This window comes from Oryzias latipes, chromosome 6 (assembly GCF_002234675.1).
Source record: "Oryzias latipes chromosome 6, ASM223467v1".
NCBI classification, from domain to species: Eukaryota; Metazoa; Chordata; class Actinopteri; order Beloniformes; family Adrianichthyidae; genus Oryzias; species Oryzias latipes.
In genome coordinates this window covers 1,262,656-1,286,976 of record NC_019864.2, presented here as the reverse complement: position 1 = coordinate 1,286,976, position 24,321 = coordinate 1,262,656, and the positions used below count along the sequence as shown (strand labels likewise).

General features: G+C 42.7%; 2 protein-coding genes across 4 annotated transcripts in view; one reads left to right on the top strand and one right to left on the bottom strand.

The window, feature by feature from the left end:
• The window catches only part of LOC101156233 (eukaryotic translation initiation factor 4 gamma 2), a 21,940-nt gene extending 12,387 nt beyond the window's left edge, over positions 1–9,553 (top strand). Inside the window, exons 16-21 of the mRNA XM_011472901.3 lie at positions 906–1,121; positions 1,279–1,537; positions 4,067–4,271; positions 4,838–5,046; positions 8,215–8,336; positions 8,407–9,553. Coding sequence (XP_011471203.1) covers positions 906–1,121; positions 1,279–1,537; positions 4,067–4,271; positions 4,838–5,046; positions 8,215–8,336; positions 8,407–8,472 — 1,077 coding nt within the window. The 3' untranslated portion in view covers positions 8,473–9,553. The remainder of the gene's footprint in view (positions 1–905; positions 1,122–1,278; positions 1,538–4,066; positions 4,272–4,837; positions 5,047–8,214; positions 8,337–8,406) is intronic.
• On the bottom strand, positions 8,744–24,321 carry LOC105353641 (caldesmon-like). Of its 3 annotated transcripts, XM_023955440.1 has the most exons (7): positions 23,409–24,321; positions 18,554–19,444; positions 17,728–17,915; positions 12,567–12,780; positions 10,106–10,204; positions 9,903–9,970; positions 8,744–9,785 (listed from the first exon to the last, which is right to left on the bottom strand). In XM_023955440.1, exons 2-7 carry the CDS (start codon positions 18,572–18,574, stop codon positions 9,626–9,628), a joined length of 750 nt encoding a protein of 249 aa, XP_023811208.1. In that variant the 5' UTR covers positions 18,575–19,444; positions 23,409–24,321; the 3' UTR covers positions 8,744–9,625. The 3 variants fall into 3 exon arrangements, with proteins under 3 accessions (XP_023811208.1, XP_023811209.1, XP_023811210.1); XM_023955441.1 differs by lacking the exon at positions 23,409–24,321 and having other exon boundaries at positions 18,554–19,841; XM_023955442.1 differs by having other exon boundaries at positions 9,679–9,970.

Here is a 24,321-nt window from a genome sequence, read left to right as displayed (position 1 = left end):
GGCAGTGTGGGCGCGCATTCATGTTGTGTGTTACGGAGGACGGTGATAAAAGAAGGTTTCCCCCAAAATAAATGCTATGGACTCTTTATCAACCCGTTCTGGAGAATCTAAGGATCAGAACAGGGAGGAGGAGGAGGATCGCCTCGGGTCCCCTGCGCTTCTGAGCACGGTGACGGTCGGAAGGAGAGAAAGGAAAAAAAAGTTATAGCTGTAAAGGTTCAACACCACGCTCTGCCATTTAGCTGGAAAATTTTTCAAAAACCGCCCAGTTGCAATAAGAGCCCTGGAGTTTGGCCTGAAAAGAGCGATCAGCCCAAATATTAATCCAATCGGGGATCTCGCTTCCCTTCCACTGACTGATCTCAGCAGCATCGTCCACCATGGTTGATGTTTACGTTCTCGTTCCCGCCTACTTTAACGCAAAATGATGACGTTTGTTGCGTGTCGATGACGTACGATTCTGAATCAAGTCGCCTGGCCGGTCAGACGGCGGTCGCAATTGAAAAGAACGGCTACAATTCGGATTCAGGACGGCAAACCCACGGGGCCTGGGTCGCAATTGAAAAGATCGGATCTGTGTCATTCAGACTGTCATGAAAAGATCGGAATTGGGCCACTTAGGGGCAAAATATTCGGAATTGGGTCGTTTCAGCCTGCAGTGTGAACGTAGCCATAGTCATTCTGATAGTAGCCTAATATAGTTAATATAAATACATATTGCATGTGTTGCCTTCATTACAAGGCTTATATAGGGCTTTTAATATTTTGCAGGCTCCAGACATATTTGTTTTTTGTTGGTTTTTTTGGCCAATTTGGCTCTTTCAACATTTTGGGTTGCCGACCCCTGCACTAGACGATAGGAGCTGGAGATGGGTCTCATTTCTGTGCTCGGGTCCTTTCTTCAGGAGGGAATCATGACCGAGTACCTGAACTCCAAGAACCTGACTGAGGCTGTGATCAGCGTGCGAGACATGAAGGCGCCGAAGCATTTCCTGCCAGAGATGCTGAGTAAGATCGTCTTCTTTTCCTTGGACCGCTCTGATGAGGATAAGGAGCATGTCAGCACCTTAATTCACACTCTCCGCACTGAGGGGCTCATCTCTGGAGAGAACTTCATGCAGGTACATGATGACACGCCTTCAATGGTCACAAGGACTTGCAGCCTTCTAATGACTAGGAAGGGTTTCTAGTGAAGAAGTTCCAACGACAGCCCCAGCAAAAGGTTTAGCTAGCAAACTAGTATAAATGCTTTGACCCGGTCTGCTTCTACCGCTTCAGGCTTTCCTCCATGTCCTGGACCAGTGCCCGAAGATCGAGGTGGACGTGCCCCTGGTGAAGTCCTACCTGGCCCAGTTTGCAGGCCGGGCCATCATCGCGGAGTTGGTGAGCCTAGCGGAGCTAGCTCACCCACTGGAGAACGGCACCCACTTCCCCCTCTTCCTGCTCTGCCTGCAGCAGGTGGCTAAGTTAAAAGACCGCGAGTGGCTCACTGACCTCTTCCAGCAGAGCAAGGTCAACATGCAGAGGATGCTTCCAGGTAAGACTTCCTCTGGGGCCCTGGGTGGGTTTGGCTGCAGGAATCTGAGGAAAAGGCGGTGGAATTTTGACCACAGATAAACCCAGGAGTGACACAAGACACGTGACTTTGTTTTGAGCTGTCAGAAGAAACCTGGGACTCGAAACCTGAAGCTTTGGAGCCACGTCTGGCTCTTTTCTTGCCCCGGTTTGATTCGCTGGTTTACAAGGAAAAATAAAAAAGCTTTTTATTTTGAAAAGGTACACAAAACAGATTAGTCAAACTGGATTCAACTCGTTCACAAACTGTTGAAGCACAGTATATATCACTCTGGCAGCTTTCTGACTCCATTACCCATAATTCTCCAGCAATTCATTAATCAGTTTGGTCTGGATCGAGTCCCGATCCTTGCGTTTGCTCTGTATTCAGACTGTCATCAAGCGGGCTTTCCTTAAAGCAAGTAAACAAAACCACATGACTAAAGATCTCTTCACTCATTGGTCAGGAATTAGGAGGGCGGGGCAAAGCAACTAGAGACAGAAATTATTGAAGTCCTGCGCTTTGCAGTAATTTCACAGATTCAAACTTTATATTTCTCTGATCGATTTTAAATCCAGTATCAACGTCAGGATCAACACATGACTCTTTTTTTGGTCTGGTTAAGAAAGTACACTGATAAGTGTTTACGTCGTATAGATTTGTCTGGAAAACCGTGCAAAGCCATGTGGATCACGTTAAATGTTTTGATGAGTCTGCATTCATCCAATCACATTTCCACGAGCTGCTGTGTCCCATTGTTTTGTGTTATGGCATCGTTCTAAGAGAATTCTGTTGAGGAACGATAAAAGTAGTTTTTAGGATGACGTCACGCTGCGTAAAGAGACTCAAAAGCATGTCAGAAGCCTTTTCAGCCGATAAATGAACCTTCTAGCAGTTTGACCCTTTTTTCAGTTCGATAACACAATTACTTTTTTTTTTTTTTTTGTGGCGGTTCATTTGTTGGTACATTCCTACTCTGTCTACGTCGGCTACGGTGGCCGCTTTGGTCCAGTTCTGCTCCGAGGACGGACTGTATTCAGACTGAGGAACCTCAGAGAGAACCGAGCTCAGTCCAGTTGGAAAAGAACTGAGACCACCCCCTAGGCCTGCACAATATACTGCAAATTTATCGTTATTGCAATATCCAGCTCTGCAATATGCATATCGTAAAAGACAGTGAAAATCGCAATAAATCGTAAACCTTAAATGTGTTAATACAACCTTAAGGCAGCTTGAAGCATTTAACGAATCAAATAAATAACTTTATGTTTTGACCAATCGGATGGACGCCATCACCTTGTTGACCAATCGGATGGAGGCCTGTTATGTTAGATGTTTGTCTCCTATGTCGACAAGGGTCATTTGGAGTATAATTTTTAAACTGTTGCAATGAAATGGGAATGTTTTTGTTTATTTTGTTAATTGTTTGTATACCGCAAATTATACCGTTATCGCAATATTAATCTTAAATATCGCATATCGCGAGTTTTCCTCATATCGTGCAGCCCTATCACCTCCAAAGACGGATCCGGACCAGGGTCTGCTTGGGTGTATTGAGACTGAACATGTGTTCCATGTTATCGGGGAAACAAACGGGGGTTCACTTTACATGGATCACATGTAGAAGTGATTAAAGTCTTCACTTCCTAAAGTCTTTCAGTTCCAACAAAATACCAGCTAAAGCTCGTCTTTAGCGGTGTAGCTTTCCACAATATCCGGTGTCAGACCGTGGAACAAGTGAACAAAACAATGAAGCTCAGAGAAGAGAGTCTGTCTGACATATGTGGCAGTTTACCCACTACATCTCCCATGATGCACCGGGTAAAGTGACAGCATCTCGGCGTACAATGAGTCTTCCCTGTTAAACGTCTTGGAAAAAGACTAAAAAAATAAATCACTATTTAGAAAGATTGCTTTGGTTTTTGTGAGGTTACATAAAATTGCATGTTAATTGCATGTTAAGCTGAAGGGAAAAACAACTACCAGGGTAAAATGTCAATTTAGTTGAAAATTGTAACTGAAAACTAACTTATCTTTTATTACATCTTTTAGAAAAAGCATTGCAGAGGGTCTGTACATCAATACAGACTGAGTTTCTCCTTTTTTAATTATTTGGATGCTGGCATGCCGCAGGGTTTTTTGTCAAGGAGAATGTGCGCCTTGGCTCAAAAAAGGTTGGAAAACACTGAACTATGCTGAAATACACAAAATACAGCAATTTTGAGATCTTCAAGACTTATTAAATAAGAAATTCGTAGTCATCCAAACCAGTTTCAAAAGTGTGGCAGCAGATGTAAATCCAGCATGTGGACAGTGGACGGTTAAAATATGGTGACGTTTGTTTTAATCATGCCAAAAACACTACAGTCCATCTGTTTGGATCACAATGACGTAAACAAAGCAGCTGCTTTCTCTAAAGGCTGGAGGACGACGGTGTGGCTCCTCCTGGGGTGTTGTCTGTGTTGGCAGGCCCCTCCTTTACCTGCTGGACTTTTCCCCTCTTTGCCACAGAAATCGACCAAAACAAGGACCGCATGCTGGAGATTCTTGAGGGAAAGGGCCTGAGCTTCCTGTTTCCGCTGCTGAAGCTGGAGAAAGAGCTGCTGAAGCAAATAACGGCAGACCCGTCTCCACAGTCCATCTACAAGTGGATCAAGGACAATATCTCCCCCAAGCTGCACACTGACAAAGGTTTCGTCAACATCCTCATGACAAGGTGAGTGAGCCACACGTTCCAAAGAGCTTCACCTGTAGCTATGGTAACCGGAGGGTCGTCCCTGTCGGTGTGTGTAGAAACCAAGAACTGCTGCTCAGGTTCAGGTGTGTATGTTTGAAAAGGAAGTGAAAGTCTGACTCCAGTGAGGATTTCATCCCAAATGTGTTGTTTTTTCAATCAATAAAAGCTGTATGTGTCGTTGGATAAAGTTTCAGCAGAGCGGCGCTGGTTCAGTAGTAATTCACCTCTGAATTGTGGGCGGGCCTGTTGGCGCAGAGCACCCCCCCCCCCCCCCCTTCTCTGTTGCTATGAGCTCAGAGCAGGGAGCTTGTATCCAGCCCGTGTCGCTTTTACAATCTTTTGTCAGAAATCAGAAATGCAATTTTAAGCTGAATTTTCTTCCCAAGAACATGTTCAAACACCAAAAGCGCAGAAATAAACTATAAAACTGATAGTTTGGATTCAAGTAAAGTAAAAATGATTTGATTACAGTTCCATGATCAAAACGTGGGTCATAAAAAGACGTGAGTTCTGTTTCCTGTTTTTGACTCCTGTTGTCTTTGCAGTTTCCTGCAGTACATCCACCAGGAGCTGTGCATGGCGGAGGGTGACGACCCGCTGACGGCCCCCTCCAAAGAGCAGCTGGAGCAGGAGAAGAATCTGCTGCTGGCCTTCAAGCCCGTCATGCAGAAGTTCCTGCACGACCACACTGAGCTGCAGGTCAGCGCCCTCTACGCTTTGCAAGTGCACTGCAACGCCAGTGGCTTCCCCAAAGGTGAGTTCTGATTAACAAGACGGACTGGGTTGGATTTGGATCACAAAGGTCACTGCTGTGGCGTTTGTGTCATGAAGTCATGCCTTTATTCTAATCAAATAATTGCTGTGAAAAGCCTCAGTTTGAGGTATTGTGGTGCAGTAAAATGTCAAAATACAACTTCATAAAGTTCTCCTATTATTCCAATTTTGACATCTTATTAAACCATAATATACGTGTTGACACGCCTTATTCCACAGTGTAGCGTCCAATGCGATCTTCTGCCTTCCCCGTTAATCTAGAACGATGACCTCGTCAGGCTTAATCTCTTACATAATACAGAACAGTTCTGTATTATAGTTAGAATAGTTAATTCTAGAAATGTCAGTGTTTCCATTAAATCATTGATGTAAACAAACACAAACCAACTTGCGTGACGTCATTCAAAAACGCAGATGTAAAGACTGTGACTTTCACATTTCTGTCTGTGTTTATCTGAACACAGAGGACGTGTACAGATGAGATTGATCTATTTGAAAAAGTTCTACAGAAGCATCAGTAATCACGTCTCCCATCGGGTTCATGACATCAGGGGGTATTCCAGAAAGCAGGTTATGCTAGCTCCCACGCTAAGTTTGAGGCTAAGGAAGTTGATAACCTCAGCTTTCGGTTCCAGAAATGGAGGTATGTTTCAGGGTATGTCAAGTTGCCATAGCAACTCATGCTCTGAACATAACCTGGTCTGGAGCAGGTTTAGTTGAAGGTTAGTTTGTTTACAGAGAGGTGAAGCAGCATGGTGTGTCCATTTGAAGATGATTTAGTGGATGAAGAAGCTCAGATAATACTTATTCCACCATGAGAGGGTGATAAGACCACGTATGGATTTTGGAAAAATAAACTTTTTACTTTGATCTAACTTAATTATTTACTTCAGTTAAGATAAATCTTTTTTTTTGTTAAGTCAGCTCAAAAATAACACGTATTTTTCAGACATTTATTTTACTTTCATTCAAATGAATTCAATTAAGTAGGTGTAAAACGGCACCGCAAGGGATTGTGGGATGTCTGGACGGATTTGGGTTAAAGTGTGGGTTTCTGACCAAATGTGTTTAGTTTTTTAGCTGTTTTAGTGTGTTTTGTCTAGTTATTTGTCCTGTTATGTTTGATTCTTTCTGCACCATGAGTGAGAGGAAGGGAGGGAGAGGATGATGAGTTTACTGACAAGCTGTGTAATGTCAAAGCTGGAGAAAAGGGGCATGATTTCATATTGCAAATCCACACTGTTTCATTCATTTTAATGTTATAAAATGAGAAAATCTGCAGCCTCTAACTTAGACATTTGAGAGTTCAAGAAGTACATTAAATTAAGATGGAAAAACATTTAATTGAATTGGAGTAATATGACATTTAGTTAGATAAATATGTAAATTTGAGTTGTATAAACAATTATTGAGTTGGATAGACATAAGAAATTAGGTTGACTAAATTTAAAGTAAAGTAAAGTACTAAAGTATAGCGCTCTTTTTTTTCTTTTCTCCACGCCTTTCCATGGTGACTCTGGAAATCGGCGATCCATTGAGAATGTCTTTATGTACTTGCTGTGCCGTGCATTAACGCAGGGTTACCAGGTCCAGCGTAATTACGCCAACTCATATCCGGTCTTTTGGAACCGACATACCCAGAGTAAGCAAGTTCAGGAGGATTTCAACCAGAGTTCAGGGTTAAAGTCAGGCTAGTTTAAACATGCTTCCTGGAATAGCCCCCAGGTCTCTCCTGCTACGATGAGCTTCATTCCCGCTGCAATGAAGCCGCTTTCCGTGGCTGCTACGGTTTCTCTGAGAGTTTGGACCCATGACTTATTTCTCCATTCTCAACAATTCTTTTCTTTTTCCAATAGAATATCTAGTATCTAATGAGACACAAAACAAGGAACAGCGGATGCATTATTAGGGAGGGAAGTAAAAAAAAAAAAAAAAAACTTTCATCTTGATTATCAATATAAGCCAGACATGTCCATTACCTCCATTTGTTGTAAATGATTAACATAGAACATCCATTGTGACTATAACTTCAAAAATTTGGGCATCTCTATCCGAAGTGAGTAGGTTAGTCTTTCCATCTGACAGATTTCATTTACAATGTCTATCCAATTGACCAAGCTGGGAACAGTGGGGAGGAGCCATTGTCTAGTCAGTGCTTTTTTACCAGCAGTTATCAATATTCTGAATAAATTTTCATTGGTAGGTGGGAGTTGTGTCTTCCCTAAAATCAGATTAGTAAAGTCACAGGGTATTGTCTTATTTAATATAGATTCAATGTGTTTATGTATTTCCTTCCAAAATAGTTTTATAATGGAACATTCCCAAAGTATGTGGTAATGGTTGGCTTCTACTTGTTTTTTTCTCCATGACCATGTTTCTTTTGTTTGGGTGTAATAAAAAACCTCATCAAACATTTCCATCTAAATTCTCTCCATGCATGTGAATCTGTACATTTATACACTGATTTACAGCAATCTCTCCGTTCCTCGTCTGTCATAGTTGTGTTGCTTTCTTTCTCCAATTTACTTTTTATATTTTAGTTGAAGTCAATATTTGACTCATAAATCCTTTGTAAAGTCTAGATATCATACCTTTTCAACAATTTCCTTTGTATGCTGTTAATATTTCATGGTTCCTGTGTATTCATGGTGTGGAGGAGTTTTGTTAAAGTAGTTGTAAATATCTGGAAAAATGATTTTTCCCTAAGTTATGATCATCCTTCAGTGTTTGGAAATCTGTCATAGAAGATCTTTTTAAAATTGTCTCAGTGAAAATAAGAAAAATATTATCAGATGTAGGAGGCCTGAGCTGACTTAGCCCCCCCCCCCCCCCCCCCCCCCCACACACACACACACACACACACACAGCGGCTCTGGCTGCAGGCTAGCCGGTCGCGACAGGCTGGCCACCCATCCAGGCTGCTTCCTTCCTTCTCAAAAACCGCCTCCCCCAAGCGCAAAACCTTTTTAGCAATGAATGCAAGTTTTTCCCCTTTGATGTTTCCATTGGCTGAATGATCCAAAATCCAGTGGAAAGGCAGCTGGTGTCATTTTCAGCTGAGTTCAAATAAAATGTTTGTGCAAATAAACCGTTGGACTGTAGTTTTCTTTTTGTTTGGTGGCGTTTTATCTGTATTTTCTGCCTCCAGGCATGCTGCTGCGCTACTTTGTCCACTTCTACGACATGGAGATCATTGAAGAAGAAGCCTTCCTGGCATGGAAAGAAGACATCGCGCAAGAATTCCCTGGAAAAGGAAAAGCATTGTTCCAGGTGTGTACTGAGACGGAGGCTGCATCTGCCGAAAGCGAACTGCTCTGACAGGTTTCCTGCTCGCCGACAGGTAAACCAGTGGCTCACCTGGCTGGAGACGGCAGAGGAGGAGGAGTCGGACGACGACGCAGACTGAGAAACCCGCCATGTTTAGCTTGACCTCTTCCTGGATTTAGGCTTTCTGTTGATCACCCTGAAGTTAACCACTCGAGTGGCTGCTGGCGCTCTAACCTAAAGCTTACGTGTAGAACCTCGTGTGTGTGTGTGTGTGTGTGTGTGTGTGTGTGTGTGTGGACGGCAGAGGGGGAGCAGTCGCCTCCGAGCTCTTCATCAATGTCATGAATTTGTGAAATGTAGAGTAGTTAAAGTGTTTTTCTTCGAACTCCAGGTTTGTTTGCGTTGTCATGTTGATGCATGTGCTTCCCCCCCTTCAGCGGGTTGGGGCGGGTGTGCCCCCTCCCCTCCCCGGTAGAGGACCGACTCATTTCGGAGAGGATCCTCATTCAAAGTAGTCCCAGCATGTAGGCGCCAACGAGAACACGTGCTTCACGCTTTTGAGCGTTTTCTCCCCCCAAACTTGAAGAAGGTCCTGCCTCCAGCTGCTGGCAGGTCAGAACATGTAAGGAAAAGGCCGAAAATGAAGCATTAACCTGTGAAACCTTCACAACAAATGTGTTGAACCACAGTTTTCTTTCTGGTCACGCTGAGCATCTTGGTCATCTCCTCCTCATTACGAGTCGTTGCAATAATCCTTCGTTGTTACAATATTTAGAAGACGTGTGGTGGATGTGCTTCACAGACGCCGTGTTTCTACCTCTGACACGGGCTGTTTAGGCTTCCTGCTGTGAGGAACAGAGAATTGAAGGCTATTCAACCGCCATGGTCAAGTTGTGTTGTTGTTTTTTCCCTTTTCCAGCATGAAAGCAAGACGTTTTTAGGGAGGCTTCTGGTTGTTTGCAAGTAGGACAACATCCAGCAGATTCTTGCAGAAATGCACCAATGAAATTGCTGTTGTTCTAAATTTGGACCAATTATTGTCCTGGCTTCAGAAAATAAGATGATTGATCATGAGATGAAGTGTACATCAAAAAGCCTGTAACTGATCCTGAATTGAATAAACATTTGACCCTAAACCTGTGTGTTTGGATAAGACAGTGGATTTTCCTGATTTCTGTTCACCTCTTGCTTAAATGTCAATAAAGTCCAACACATGAGCATCAGCTGCGTTTCTTTGTTCTTACAGTTTTTTTAATTGAATCTACTGGCTGTAGGCCACCAGAGGAGCATCGTCACTCCTGGTCTGTTGGGATCCAAAAGTATTCCACCAGCTTCCTGCCTCTTCGGGATGGAGCAGAGTTGGGTCGCTCTCCTTCAACCGCTGGCAGGTCGTCAAAGTGGCTCGGTCCCAGCTCCCTGCCAGGGTGTGGGGCTGAAATCCTGAGTACGGTCCTGGAAACACAAATGTCAAAAGTACACACTTTATTTTTTTGTCCTTTTCTTGGGATAATTTAGGAAAACTGTTTGTGTGGCTGAGGCCCCCTGGTGGCCACAGGGACAAACTGCTACCTGGATGAACTACCCTCAGATTCTTGAGGACTGGACTCAGTTGTGGAAATGAAGACAGGATCTCCTTCCTGTGAAGACAAAAAACAAGTTTGACCCTTAGCTCGTAAACAATGTGAGGTGATTTATTTAGAAAGACATACACGCATTAATTTTGACCAGTCTAATTCTTTTTACTGGTTCTTTTAGAACTCTGATCTACTTACTGTAAAATTCCTCGGTGCGCCATCCGGGTTTTTGAGGATTCTGATGCGCTGATCATTCTCTGTCATGCAGAGAAAATAGCTCTTGATGTTGGCTTGACACTGTTGAGATGAGATGGATTTAGAATTTACAAACACACACCCACACACCCACTGCCATTTTAAAAACAAGTGTTCAGAAGACCTGTTATAAAAATCTAATGTAGTTTAAAATGTGATCAGAAATACGCTTTTTGTCCCATTCTAGGCTTTTTTTAGGAATATATATATATATTTTAGCTGCAGTGACAAAGAGAATGAACTTTATCTTGAACAGATTTTGCCCTTTTTTAAATCTAGAAACTGATAAAAGCTGTTCACATACTTTAAAAAAGAGAAATATTTCCTTAGCACCTGAATTTATTCACAGCTATAAAAGAAAATCTCTTGTTTTTGCTTTGAGGCAGTTGCATAATGATGGTAAGTTTGGAAAAAAAAAAGGGGTTTGATGTATATTTGCATCAATAGGCACCAACGAGTAATCAATTATTCAAGATTTTAGTTGAAAAAAACTCAAATGATGTGTATTTTAAAGCCAACATCAGTCTTTGTAGAAATGGACATTTGTGACAGAAAAGTTTGATTTGCTTCTCAGGACAGGTCTGGTGGTCTAATAAACCCCAACCATGGTTCAGACTCCAGCTGTTACATGAACAGAGCTTCATTCACATCGCCCTCATTAACGCTCTTTCAATGAAAAGTCTATGTAAATGCACGTAAACATGCTGTTCTGCGTTCAAAACTCTCCCGCTTGTGTGTAGCCATGCAGGTTTCCACGACCGTTTTCAAGCTACATGTACAAACTGTCCAACTACTGAACGCACGTCGAAAGTCAAATCAGGTCAAACTTTGACTAATAAGGGACCCGGATTGGATGGCGTCCCTTTTCATTCATGGAAGTACCACTTGTTTGAAAATGACATGACTTACTTAATTATTCACTGCAGTTTTATGTGACATCAAGTCTTTCAGATGTCGGAGTAGAGCTGGGAAAGAAAAAGCTTCACCAGATCTGCACCGCCTCAACGTTTCGCGCTAAGCCTCTTCCACCTGTAGGTGGCGGACATGCTCTAGTGAACAGAGGAAGCCCCTCCCTGCTTGTCCAGTGTGAACACTTTGGGTAAACGTTTAGTGCAGGGGTCGGGAACCTATGGCTCGCGAGCCATATATGGCTCTTTTGATGGTCACATGTGGCTCGCAGACAAATCTTTAATTATACTTTTTTTTTTTCATTAGATCAGTCCTTCTCGGGCGCGATGCGATGCCAGAGGGTCGCAGTAGTAGCGGTGCTTAGAGAGAGAAATCTGCGCCAGCGCTATCAGTTACTATTATCTATTATTTCACAGAGTTTGTACCAACTGGAAACCTGTGAATTGCCGTGCCTAAAACTACGCGCTCCCGTCTCTGAGAAAGAGCGCGCAGTTGCGGGGACGGGATGTGTGAGGGAGAAAGCAGAGGGTGGGGCTGAGGGGTTGTGGGGACAGGCAGCAGGTGAATCGCGCAGGGATTGTAAAAACGTAAAACCCGCTGCCCGTCACTCACTGCAGCGTGTGAGTGTGTGTTTGGCTCCCCGTCTGCATGTGAGCAGTCTTTGTCACAACTACAGAACATTCAGACCAACCTACGATCACGTTTAAAGTCTCAACGCCTGAACGAAGCAGAAACTCACCACGTATCAACCAGACTAGACCATCAGCAAAACTACCACGAGAAATACTCATCATTTATTAGCAACAGAATAACAATGTTATTAAAAAGAATCCACAGACTTATTGTACTTTAAAAATGTTGAAATGACATCAAATGCACACATTCATTTGTATATTTAGTTTTAAACAAATTGTCGCGGACTGAGTTGGACTGGGTGGCTGTTGGGCCGCGTTAAAAGTTCTGGAGTTCATTAAACGCATCAAGCAGAGATCTGATTGGCTCTCAGTTCTGTCGCTCAGCCTGTTGTTAGGTAGTTTGGACCAATGGGGTTCAGCTATGGGCCGAATAAGGGAAATAGGAGGGCTGCAGCGGGAGGGGGGAATATAAAGTTGGGAGAAGCGCTCTCGTCTCAGTGGGAGAGATTCAGGAGTAGCTGAATTAATTGAACGGCGTTTGTTGCGGTCTGCAGTAATTGGAATAAAGAACTTTAAAAGAGGTTAAGTCTCCGTGCCTCAGTGTGGGGAAGGGACACTACATTATTGTATGGCTCTTTCGAAATTACATTTCAAAATATGTGGCATTTATGGCTCTCCTGGCCAAAAAGGTTCCCGACCCCTGGTTTAGTGTATTCTTGCCCGGGCGTCACAGGCTAGCAGGTAAATTCTTTTGGAACAGACTCAGGAGTTTAGTTCTTGGTGACCCCTTGCCCCTGTTTCTGGCAGAAATAATTAACGACACCCCCGGACGCCGCTGCCCCGATGAAGAGCGTCCTCACTGCTTTGTTCTGTCGCTGAGCTTTGAGGTCCTCCTGAGCTCTGAGGACATCGGCCAGCTCCTGGTGCTTCTCCCTCCAGCTCCGGGACTCGGCCGCCCTCTCCTGCCGCTCCTTCTCCACCAGACGCCTCTCAGCCTCGGCCTCCCGCTGCGCCTGGCTGGCTCTTTTGCTCTCCTGCTCCAGTGCCATGGCTTTATGCCTCAGACCCATCTCACTGCAACAAGAACCAAGAAATGAGGAGCGCACAAACATGAAGAAGAGAGATGGCAGCACAGAAGGATTCATTTCTGTACGGTCTGTTGGGAACCAGAATCTCAAATTCTCTTTGAAAGCTGCTTTTGACCTGGAGTGAGCAGTCTGCTCATAAACGTTGGCGTCTTCCATCCGTGTTGGCTCTATGAAGGACTGAAAACCAGTCTTTTGATTTTCATGTGGAAAAACAGCCATCAAAGGCTCAAAAACACTGTCTGGCATGTCCTGACACACCTGATCCAGGTAAACCACCCTGGATATCATGCAGACACATCAGCCACTGAGGCCTGGAGTGGCCGACCCCTGGTTTAGATCAGGGGTCGGCGACCTTTACCTGTGAGCAGGTGGGGCAGAGACTAATTGCATGATGGAGTTGTTTTTGCATGTTTCGTTTGCTGTGTTCAAAAACTCTTTGCATGCTGCATGCGGACACGCCCCTTGGTTGGATGCACCAGCTCTTGATTGAGAGATGATATAGGAGCAGAGAAGAGCTGATCAGAGCAGGCGCTCGCTCAAGGAAAGGTTCCCAACCGGCCAGGACGGCGTACGCCCCAGGGGTGCTCGGACCTGTGCGCTCCGGGAACCACTGGGCCTGCACGCATTTGGGCCGCCAGACTACTCGTCAGAGGAGCTGGTGAGCATGTGAGGAGGAGGGCGCACGCACCAGGAGCAATTGGACCGCTGGGGCCGCCAGTTCTCCCATGCAGTCGACTCCCAGGGGCGGGGCAGGAACCCTGCCTGCGATGTGAGTAGAAGGAACGTTGAAGCACACAAGAAGAAGGCTGGGTGCAGCGCGTCGGTAGGTCAGCCAGAAGTGATACAACACGGGGAGGAGTGTGTGACACGGAATACGCGCAGAGGGGAACTCCCCTGTAAGTATCGGGACAGCGTAGCCACACTCCTCGGGATGGCCTAAGGCAGCCGTGGTCGCTTCTGGTGGTGCTGGCAGAAGTTTTCGCCTTCAGGTGCTGGTGCGTGTGACTGGAGGACTTCCCTGTGCATCGAGGGAGCGGACATCACGGACCAAGTCTGGCGGGAGGAGGACGCCCCCTCCTGTTCTGTGGCCTCCCAACCTGTTTTGTACCCTGTTTTTTTCTAAACTGTTGTGCCTCTACACAGACAGTGCAACATACTATGGAATTACATAGATGCCATTAACTGAAAGGGCGTAAAGACAACTGAGCGGGCGTATTTAGGAACTGAGTGAGTGAATCTTACAACCGTGCAGGCATAATTCTAACCAAGCAACCCCGTATTTCACAATTGCACAGCTGCAATCCTAACTGAGCAGTGATCTCGCTCGGTCAGATCCTTTTTGCTCGCTCACCTGGATTTACGCTCAGTGTTAAGGGGGCGTTTTTGTCACTTGGGGGCAGGAACCTTTCTGGTTGATCTGATTGGCTAAAATTGCATGTCTTATCAGCTAGGCAGAGGGGGAGGGGGCAAACAGGCAGCTCTCTGCCTTTTAGCATATTTTCTATATACAGTACTTTCACAACCATAAGGTGAAAGTCTTACAGCATGATGACAGTACGGAGAGAGGTGAGGACGTGAAAGGAGACACCCCCCCCCCCCCCCCCCCCATAGTACAAAGGTGCAGATATGAGCATGATGCAGAACAACTTCGTTTTGGAAACCCTGGAAATGCAAAGAGACACGATTATGAGGCATAGTTTAAACTGCAAGCTATCAGCTACGCGGAGGAACACGGGAATAGAGCAGCTGCAGTTCGGTTAAATTAGATCTTCACAGATTCGGACTTCCTGCTTCAATAACTCTTCTGATCAACGTTCAAATGTATCAAGTATCTTAATCAATCAATCAAATCAATCACTTTGTATTAACACAGAGAGTGAACTACAAAAGCATTTTTTTTTTAAAAAAAGATCGTTTTTATTGCCTTTTAATCAGAATATTTCATTTTAAGCTGTGAATGCAAACAGAGCAGCGAGCCGGCTGCCAAGGGACCGTCAATAAAGTGCAACCTCTGTGAAACAGCATTCTGTAAAAATCAGTGAACTTTTAAAAAGCTAATAAATGTCTATATTTATATGAACTGGTAATGAAGACTCGTCAGCATAGTCATGCTACATTATTATTATTATTATACTAAATTTTGTTAGAAAGTCAACCTCTATTCTATTGCTTATAGTTTTTAAAATTTAATAGAGATATGAATCATAACATAAATGCACAATAGCTCTGAAGATACTAAAGCTTCTGTCACCAAACCTCCTGTACTGACTAATCATGACCTTATTGTCCTACTACAATAAAGATTAGGTCATAATTCACGTTGTTTATTGTTAGGAATTTTTCATATTAAAATATTGATCAGATTTGGTCAAAAATGCTCAATGGCTTTGAAGATGCTGTAGTTACTGACACAAAACTTACTGTACTGACTATGACCTTATTTTCCTACTACAATAAAGAGTATGTAAAATAAAAATCTAGCATCTTCAGAGTTATTGAGTATTTTTGACCAAATCGGATCCACTTGTAAATATGAAAAATTCCTAAGAGTAAACTAAGTGAACTATTGACATTCTTTATTTTAGTATGACAATAAGGTCATTAGTCTGTACAGACGGTTTGGTGACAGGAGCTTCAGTATCTTTATAACTACTGATAACTTTAGTCATGATTCATATCTATTAAAATTTGAAAAAGTATATGCAACAAGTTAAAATAAAGATGGACTTTCCAAAAAAATATGTATTGTAACAAGAATATGCTTTATAATAATTTTATGAATTTTTTGTGAGGTTATTGATTTTTACACAGTGGTGTTTCACAGTTCACAGAGGTTGCACTTTGTTGACGGTCTCTTGGCAGCCGGCTGCTGCATGTCTGCATTCACAGCTTGAAGCGAACAATTCTGATTAAAAGGCAAAAAACGATCTTTTTTTCTTCAGAAATGCATTTGTAGTTCACTCTCTGTGTTAATACAAAAGGATTGAGATACTTGCTGACACATTTGAACATTGATCAGAAGAGTTATTGAAGCAGGAAGTCTGAATCTGTGAAGATCTTTCTAACTTATCGAACCTCAGCTGCCAGAGAATTTAAAATAATGAATCCTTGGTTCACAAGTGAGGACGCTGGAAAACCAACTCCGACAAGACAAGAAGACGCAGCAGCAGCTGAGTTTCCGCGGAAAAGGAAAGGCCTGCGTTGGAAGATCGACTCGAGGCTCAGCGCTGCAACTTCCAGCAGATGACCGTGAAATTCTGTCCATCATCCTCCCCCTTTACCGGGACGCAGCAACGGGCGAGTTACTTTGGGACTGCAGGACTTAAACTTGGCCTGAGGTGTCTGCTTTCACTGTTCTTAGGAGCCGCACGGCAAAGAGACGGACTCTGATGATGAGGAAAGGGAAGCCAGCGTGTTTGATAGAAATGTAGTCCAGCTGTTCCAGATGCAGAAGATGAGAACTTTGATGGATTAGAAATGCTGATTGATGACTGAAAAAATAAATCACAACCAACTCAGTTTTGCGCTCGCTGCCTTTTTTAAACACACACCAGCATCCACGTTTCACCGGTATGTGTGTTAACGTTAAATACAGAAAAAAACACTCAAAACTGAAACGGCGCCGTTTAATCCAGCGCTGTTGTATTTTAAGGAGAGGATGGGGTTATGGGAAATAACATGGCTTTAATTGTGTGTGTGTTTGTCTGGCAGGTCAGTGTGTGGTGTGGCTCTTTGACTATCCCAGTTAGAAATGTCGGTTCTTTGTGTCAAACTTGTTCACCCCCCCCCCCTGACCGAGCGAGATCACTGCTCAGTTAGGATTTCAGCCGTTCAGTTGTAAAATACGGGGTTGCTTGGTTAGAATTGCGCCTGCGCGGTTGTAAGGTTCACTCACTCAGTTCCTAAATACGCCCGCTCAGTTGTCTTTACGCCCTTTCAATTTATGGCAGATATGTAAGCCCATACATACTGTCATCATAGCAGACAGTGGGCAGGAAAGTGGGGGTGTCCTAAGGCAAATTTAATCCATTTGACGCAGAAATGGGTGGTTTCTTTGGGGGGGGGGGGCGCTGATGTCCCCGTTACCAGATTAGCACTGACTGTCTTTTTAGAAGAGACTGACTCTGGTCGGCGTTCACAGCTGCAGACACGCCCCCTCCACGTGCTCCTGTTGCTCTCTTCCTCCTGCCCACTCGCACTAATCGACGCTGATAAAGGCACCACGACAATCTTAGAACATGACAGTTATTTTACTAAACCACAGGGAGGAAAGAACAACATGCAGGTTGCCGACCCCTAGACTAGACTAACTTTGAACATCTTCTCATCTTCGATCCAGACCACTTCTGCTCTGGGCGAAGGCAGGCCACACCCTGGAGACAGGTCGCCAGTCTGTCGCAGACTTTGAACATCTAGATGTGGAATTCCCCACGGAATCACCAAATTCATGTGAACTTCAGTCCATGGAGGTGAACAAGAGGGATTTAATGTCATCAAAGGAAACCTCTTCAGCACAGAGCGTTAAAGAAAAACAAAGTTTGATTAAAAAAAAACCTGTTAAAAAATAAAACATAAAGGAACAAGCTTAACATGACTGTAAGCACTTGGGCCAAAAAAACTTTTAATGGTTGTTGAATGAGTTCCAATTTTTCCCAAGAGTTTATGGAGTGAATGCAACACCTTTGTGTTATTTATTCTTAAATATAATTAACATTCAGTTGAGAGCAACACATCCTATAATGTGGGTTCAGAGTAACAGAACACTGTGTGTAGACTGCAGAGCCAGGAAATTCCCACCTCCAGGGATTTAAACGGAACGAAAAATATCCCACTATTTAGAAATGATTTTATTGTTCTCTTCAGACAATGTGGGTTAAAAATGGAAATCCTCCTCAACACCTGGAGTTGGGTTCTTCAGTGCCAACAGACCCACCTGTCTTGGATTTCTGCCTTCTCCTGTGTGGTTTGCCTCAGCTTCAGCCGCAGCTCGTCCCTGTCCTCTGAAAGACTTTGGTTCTCCTGCATCAGCGCCTCTTTCTCCCCTGATGCTCGTTCCAGCTTCAGCATGCTCTCAAAGTAGTTTTTCTCGGTTTGGACCAATAAAAGCTGCAGGTTGGTATGCTGCGGAAAATGCAAGAATCGATTGTGTGAAAACATAGTGAGGGAGCTGCAGAGGTATTGTCTGTTCTTCACTCAGACTTCACCTTACAAACATCACCAACTACAACTGTGGCAACAAGAACAACGATTGTTTATGTGATGAGAGCATTTCTATCATTTTTCATCAAAAACGCTATTTTGAATTTGAAGAAATCTTTTTTTTTTATTTGACATATAATACCTATAATTGTTTCTATCTGACTGGGCAAAATGTTATTTTATAATTTTTTAATACAGAATATTAAATGCAGAATCAGGTTTATTCATTATATTTTCAGTCATGTAGTGTTAAGGGTTAAAATCCTCTTAAAACATTATTCCTGTCTGTGTTTCTATTATGTTGGAGTCAGAATGAGGGTCTGTGGCGGTTGCAGGTTTTGTCTGCTTTGTTTCCTTTTTGTGCACAGCAGAGCTTCTCAACATCAATTCTTCATAGCAGAAACACACACACACTAGGATTTAAACAGTAATACTTCATAAAGAATGAGCAGCGCAGAGGAGCTTCATTCCTTCTTCGTCTTTTTTAGCTTTGCTTGAACGTTTGGACCTGCAGAGCAGACTGCAGCCCTGAGGTCTGACTCTCCTCTTTGTTTCTGTACCTCCTTTCTGAGAAGCTGCATCTCATCACTGAGGCGTCTCCTGTCTGCCTCAGCTGTCTCCTTGTCCCGCTGACAGCCGAGGGCCCGGGCCTCAGCCAGGGCTCGGCTCTGCTCTGCCTCCCTTTTGGACTCCTCTGCCTCGTCTGCAGCTCGAGAGCACAGGGTCGCCCTCTGCTGGCTGTGATAAAGCTTCTGCTTCAGCTGATGCACAAATGGGGAGAATCAGTCAGAAACACTAGATGCTTCTTTTTATACATGATGTAATGCCATCCTGGACAGCAAGAGCCAAATCAGTGACTATTTTGTTCCCGTGAAGTCCCATTCCCATCATCGTTTGATCTTTTTTCAGATGGTTCCTAGCGGTCATCAAAACGAAATGGCACAAGAACATGTTAAAAATGTTTGTTTTTTTCAGAGTGGCTCTTAAAAGCTTCTTCTGTGACGTCTAACTTGGATGATTAAACACCAGTTGAACAGATGTCATGACTTGCTGTCCCTTTAACCATCTTTGAGAAAGAGGTTCTCAGTCTCAGCTACAATAGAAACAAGAAGCCAAGTGATCAGTGTCCACATCATGTAGAAGGAATAATGGCTTTCTAAAAGAAACGGTGTGAGAAATATAAGGTGCCATCGTATAAGCCTTCATGGGGGAATCGTATGAGTGTGTGGGTGCGCTGGTGTTGTCATGGATGGATGGTGTCAGTCATTCAGTCCAATCTTGAGTGATTTGCTGCTGAAAACAGTGAGGACCTCTTTGACTTGGGCCTGCTGATCCTGGTTCAGGCTCCTGAGGCTCCTCATGGTCAGCTCGCTCTCTGTGCGCATCATAATCCGCTCCATGTGGATCTCATTCAATAAGAACTTGTTTTCCTTCTTCAGATCCTCACATTCCTGCAAAAATGACCTGATTTCAATGATGTGGAGTGAGGATCAAAAACAGTGGTGTTGTCTGAAATGTTCTTGGTTGTTTTCTTTTGAATTTTTTGGAAATGTCTTGTTCTTATGGACACTGGAGTGTCCATTGAAACCAGCGATCTGCAACCTGGAGCCACATGTGGCTCTTTTATCGCTCCATGGTGGCGCTTTGGCTTTGAAGTTAAATTTAACCAATTTGAATAAATAGGCTCTTTAGTTTTTGTTTAGTTAATAACGTTTTATCATTCATGCTTAGACAACATGTCAGATAACTGAGCAAAACGATAGTTGAATGTTTAATCTATTGTAAAGTAATTTAATCTTAAAATAAGGTTTTTTGTGGCCTGCAGCAGCAGTCACTGACTGCAAGGACCAAACTGTTTTCACAACGACGGAGGAAAACTCAAAAAGGTACAAAACAGCCAAAAGAGACGTCAAAAGAAATAAAATTTAAAAAAAAAAACAAACAGACATGACCAGTGTGTAGCAGAACAAAAAACACACACAGCCCTAACCGCAAAAACATCCAAATTGTTTTTGCGGTTAGGGCTGTGTGTGTTTGTATAAATAGATAGAAAGACATTGTCGGTCCTAACTGCAAAAACCTCTATATTGTTTCTGGAATGTTATTTCTTCAAAAATATTATTATTCATTTTAATTGAATTCTACACTGTTATTACCATTTTTAGATTTAAGGAGATAAAAGATAAAGGTGCACCAATTAGAAAAATCCATGTTTGACATTCTTACATTTTATATTCATGTAAATCTGCTGCAGCAGAAGAATCTCATTTGACGTAGTGGGTTTTATTTTAAAGGAACTTGTGTGTGCTGCCATCAAAAGTTGAATAAGTTCAAATAAAAAATGTTAACTGTTATGAATCAATTTGTTTAACTGTTTAAATGCTACATAGTAGAAATGGTCATACAAACACAACTTGTGTGTATTTTCTTCTGGCTCTAGCTGAATTTTGTCCACTAAGATATGGACTCTTAACCCTTGTGCTATCCTATGGGGTCCAGATGACCCCACCCTTACATTGAGGTGTTCTCCCTACCATGACAAAGGTGGATAAAGGTGGAAAGATTTCATGTAATCCATGGACACCAGTGAAGATCACAAATCATTGAAGAAAAAAGGTTCAGAGCACTGTCTAGTGGGTCTAGATGACCCAACTCCCAACGTTAAAGTGCCTAGGATAGCACAAGGGTTAAAGGTTGCAGACCTCATGTCTAAACTGCTTATCATGCCTGGATTTGCAAGGCAAGGCAAGTTTATTTATATAGCACATTTCCTGTACAGAGACAATTCAAAGTGCTTTACATAAAAAATTAAAAGAACAATTAAAAACAAATAGTAAAAATGTGATCATTAAAATAAAGTTAAAAGATAGTAAACAAGATTTGAATTAAAAACAAGCATAGATAAACAGTGCGGACATAAACTTTTGAATACATATTAATTAAATGCAGCTTAGAACAGGTACGTTTTTAACCCGGATTTAAAGACACTAAGTGGTTCAGCAGATCTGATGTTTTCTGGAAGTCTATTCCAGATCTGTTGAGCATAGAAAGTGAATGCAGCTTCTCCATGCTTAGTTCTGGCTCTAGGGACTGATAAAAGACCGGATCCAGAAGAGCGGAGAGGTCTGGCTGGTACATACTGGGTCAGGAGGTCAGCCATGTATTTTGGTGCTAAACCATTCAAAGCTTTATAAACCAGTAGCAGAACTTTAAAGTCTATCCTCTGACAGACAGGTAGCCAGTGCAAAGACCTCAAAACTGGACTAATGTGGTCCACTTTCCTGGTCCCTGTGAGAACCTGGGCAGCAGAGTTCTGAATAAGCTGCAATTTCCTGATGGATTTTTTTGGTAGTCCTGTAAACACACTGTTACAGTAATCAAGTCGACTAAAGATGAAAGCATGCACTAGTTTCTCCAGGTCCTGCTTAGACATCAGATCTTTAATCCTTGAGATATTTTTGAGATGATAATAGGCTGATTTTGTAACTGCCTTAATGTGTTTATCAAAATTTAGGTCTGTGTCTATCAATACACCCAAGTTTTTAGCCTGGTTGGTAGTTTTTAGTTGAATGGATTGGAGCTCTATAATGACGTCCAACCTTTTTTCTTTAGCCCCAAAGACAATAACCTCAGTTCTGTTTTTATTTAGCTGAAGTAAATTATGCCACATCCAGTCATTAATTTCCTCAATGCATTTACCAAGAGCCTGTACAGGGCCTCGGTCGCCTGGTGTCAGTCTAATATATATCTGTGTATCATCTGCATAACTACGGTAGCTAATGTTGTTGTTGTTTATCACTTGGGCCAGTGGGAGCATGTAGATGTTAAATAGAAGTGGTCCCAGGATGGAGCCTTGGGGTACTCCAAATGTAATTTCTATTGCCTCAGAAGTGAAGTTACCAATGGACACAAAATATTTCCTGTTTTCTAAGTACGTTTTGAACCAGTTTAATACTGGCCCAGTGAGACCCACCCAGCTTTCCAGTCGTCTGAGTAGTATTGCATGGTCGACAGTATCAAACGCAGTACTGAGATCAAGTAGAACTAGCACTGACATATTCCCACCGTCTGTATTCAAACGTATGTCATTAATCACTTTGATCAGGGCAGTTTCAGTGCTGTGATTCTGTCTGAAGCCTGACTGGAAGGCATCATAGCAGTTATTTTTTATTAGGAATTCATTTAGCTGATGGAAAAAAGCTTTTTCAATGATCTTGCTTTAAAATGGCAGGTTTGATATCGGTCTAGACTGTCCTTTTTTAGAAGAGGTTTAATTACAGCTGTTTTCAGTGGATCTGGGAAAACGCCAGATGTTAACGACAAGTTGATAGTCTGGAGCAGGTCTGGTTCCAATGTTTTTGAGACTTTTTTGAAAAAGCTTGTGGGTAGAATATCCAGACAGCAAGAGGAGGAGTTCAGTTGCGATAGAATGTCCTGCAGTTCTTTGCTGTTTATGGGTTGAAACTGAGCCATTGGATTAATACTGGTTTCTAGTGGATAAGGTTCATATCTTGAACTTGTAGTTGATGAAACTATTATTTGTCTAGTGTTTTTGATTTTGTCCCTGAAGAATTTGGCAAAGTCATTACAGCCTTTGATGGAGTAAAATTCTGGTGCCACTGTCACAGGGGGTTTTGTCAACCTGTCGACTATATTAAATAGGACCCGAGCATTATGGGAGTTTTTGGTAATAATTTCAGAAAAATAGAACTTTCTTGCATTGCACAGTTGTAAATTATATAAGTGAAGTTTCTCTTTATAAATGTCATAATCTACCTGTAGTTTAAATTTTCTCCATTTGCGTTCAAATTTCCGACATTCTCTTTTTCCATTGTTTACAATAATGGAATTTCTCCATGGAGACTTTTTCCTACCAGAAATCACCTTCACCTTACTAGGAGCAATTTTATCCATGATATCTGACATTTTGTAATTAAAGCTGTTAACAAGTTCGTTGACTGAATTGCCTGAGAGGGGAGGAGTCAGAGAGAACATCTGATTGAACATCTCACTAGTATTTTCAGTTATATACCGTTTTGTGATCTCCTCCCTTAAAACATTTGTGTATACTGGAATAATGCTCTCGCAGGAAACACAGCAGTGATCAGACAGACCTAAGTGACATACAGTAACCTTAGTGATGTTCAGACCTTTGGAAATCAATAAATCAAGAATATTTGCGTTAAACACATAACCTAAAGAGTCATCTAAAAGCTTGTTATAAGTTGCATTTTCTTAAAGGAAATGTGTTTAGATGGAGAAGAAACCGATGCTGCTAAATATTTCTAGCTAAACTGGTGACAGCAACAAGGAGCTGAAACCTTACTGCTCAGTATTTTTCCCTTTAGCAGTCAGACATGAGCAGCACTTGGACTTCTCATGGTAGACTTAGTGATGAAATGGGATTGCACTCACCTTCCTCTTTCTGACCAGCTCTCCTTGCAGGTCATTCATCTGTGGGAAGGAGGCGGCAGAGCTGACGGCGCTCACGGGCCGGACTATCCGCACAGGTCGTCTGGAGGCTCTGGGCAGAGCTTTAGTCTCCTCTGTTTTTCTGTTTCCGAATCGACCACCTCTGGTAACGCTTGTGCTGCTCATGGAGAACGATTTGCACAGGCTGTCATGTATGGAGGACTTCCCAGCTGTCTGCAGGTCTGCATGAAAGTCGGTCCTGAACGGCATTTTGAAAGCCAAAGAGAAATGGAGGATCCTTTGTAGTTGGAATGAAGTTCGGTTATCTGTGGAGTTGAACGGCTGTATCATGTCACCAACGGAGCTTCATTTATTATTAAAAATGTAATATGAAGAGCTTGACCTGTGGAAGCCAAGTCACGGCATGGAAACACCAGTCATGAAGCTCAGCAGGAATATTCTGTAAAAAAAATGTCTTTTATTAAAGAAGACCAGCATTTTTATGGTTGAGATATTTAACTATCCGTTATTATCTAAAAAAAAAAAAAGTGAATGTTGTGAAACAGCAGTCAAGATGCTGGCATGTTAAGTAGGTCATCTGACATCTTCAGACCATTTCAGCAAAGAAATCTTAACAAAGTGTTTGTCTGACACAAATAAATTCGATAACCAAAGAACTTGTGTTTTTACAGAAGTGACAAATGGTGGGTAATTAGTCAAAAAATGTACTCAAGTAAAGGCTGCGTAAAATTTTTAAAAATCAATTTGTAAAGTCAGGAAGTGAAATGTGTGTACTTATATTACAGTTTTCTACCTTCCTTGACAGCTCAAGGTGCATTACAGAGCGGACACGGTACCATTCACACATGTGCATTTGCACACTGACACTAGCACCACAGCCTTACACTGTGGCCAC

Coding starts and splice junctions, on each gene's coding strand:
- LOC105353641 (XM_023955440.1), bottom strand. CDS start 18,574: ATGCAGCTTCTCAGAAAGGAG. Junction 17,916..18,553: donor TGCAGCTTCTCAGAAAGGAG/GTACAGAAACAA, acceptor CATTTTCCGCAG/CATACCAACCTGCAGCTTTT. Junction 9,971..10,105: donor GCGCACCGAGGAATTTTACA/GTAAGTAGATCA, acceptor TTGTCTTCACAG/GAAGGAGATCCTGTCTTCAT.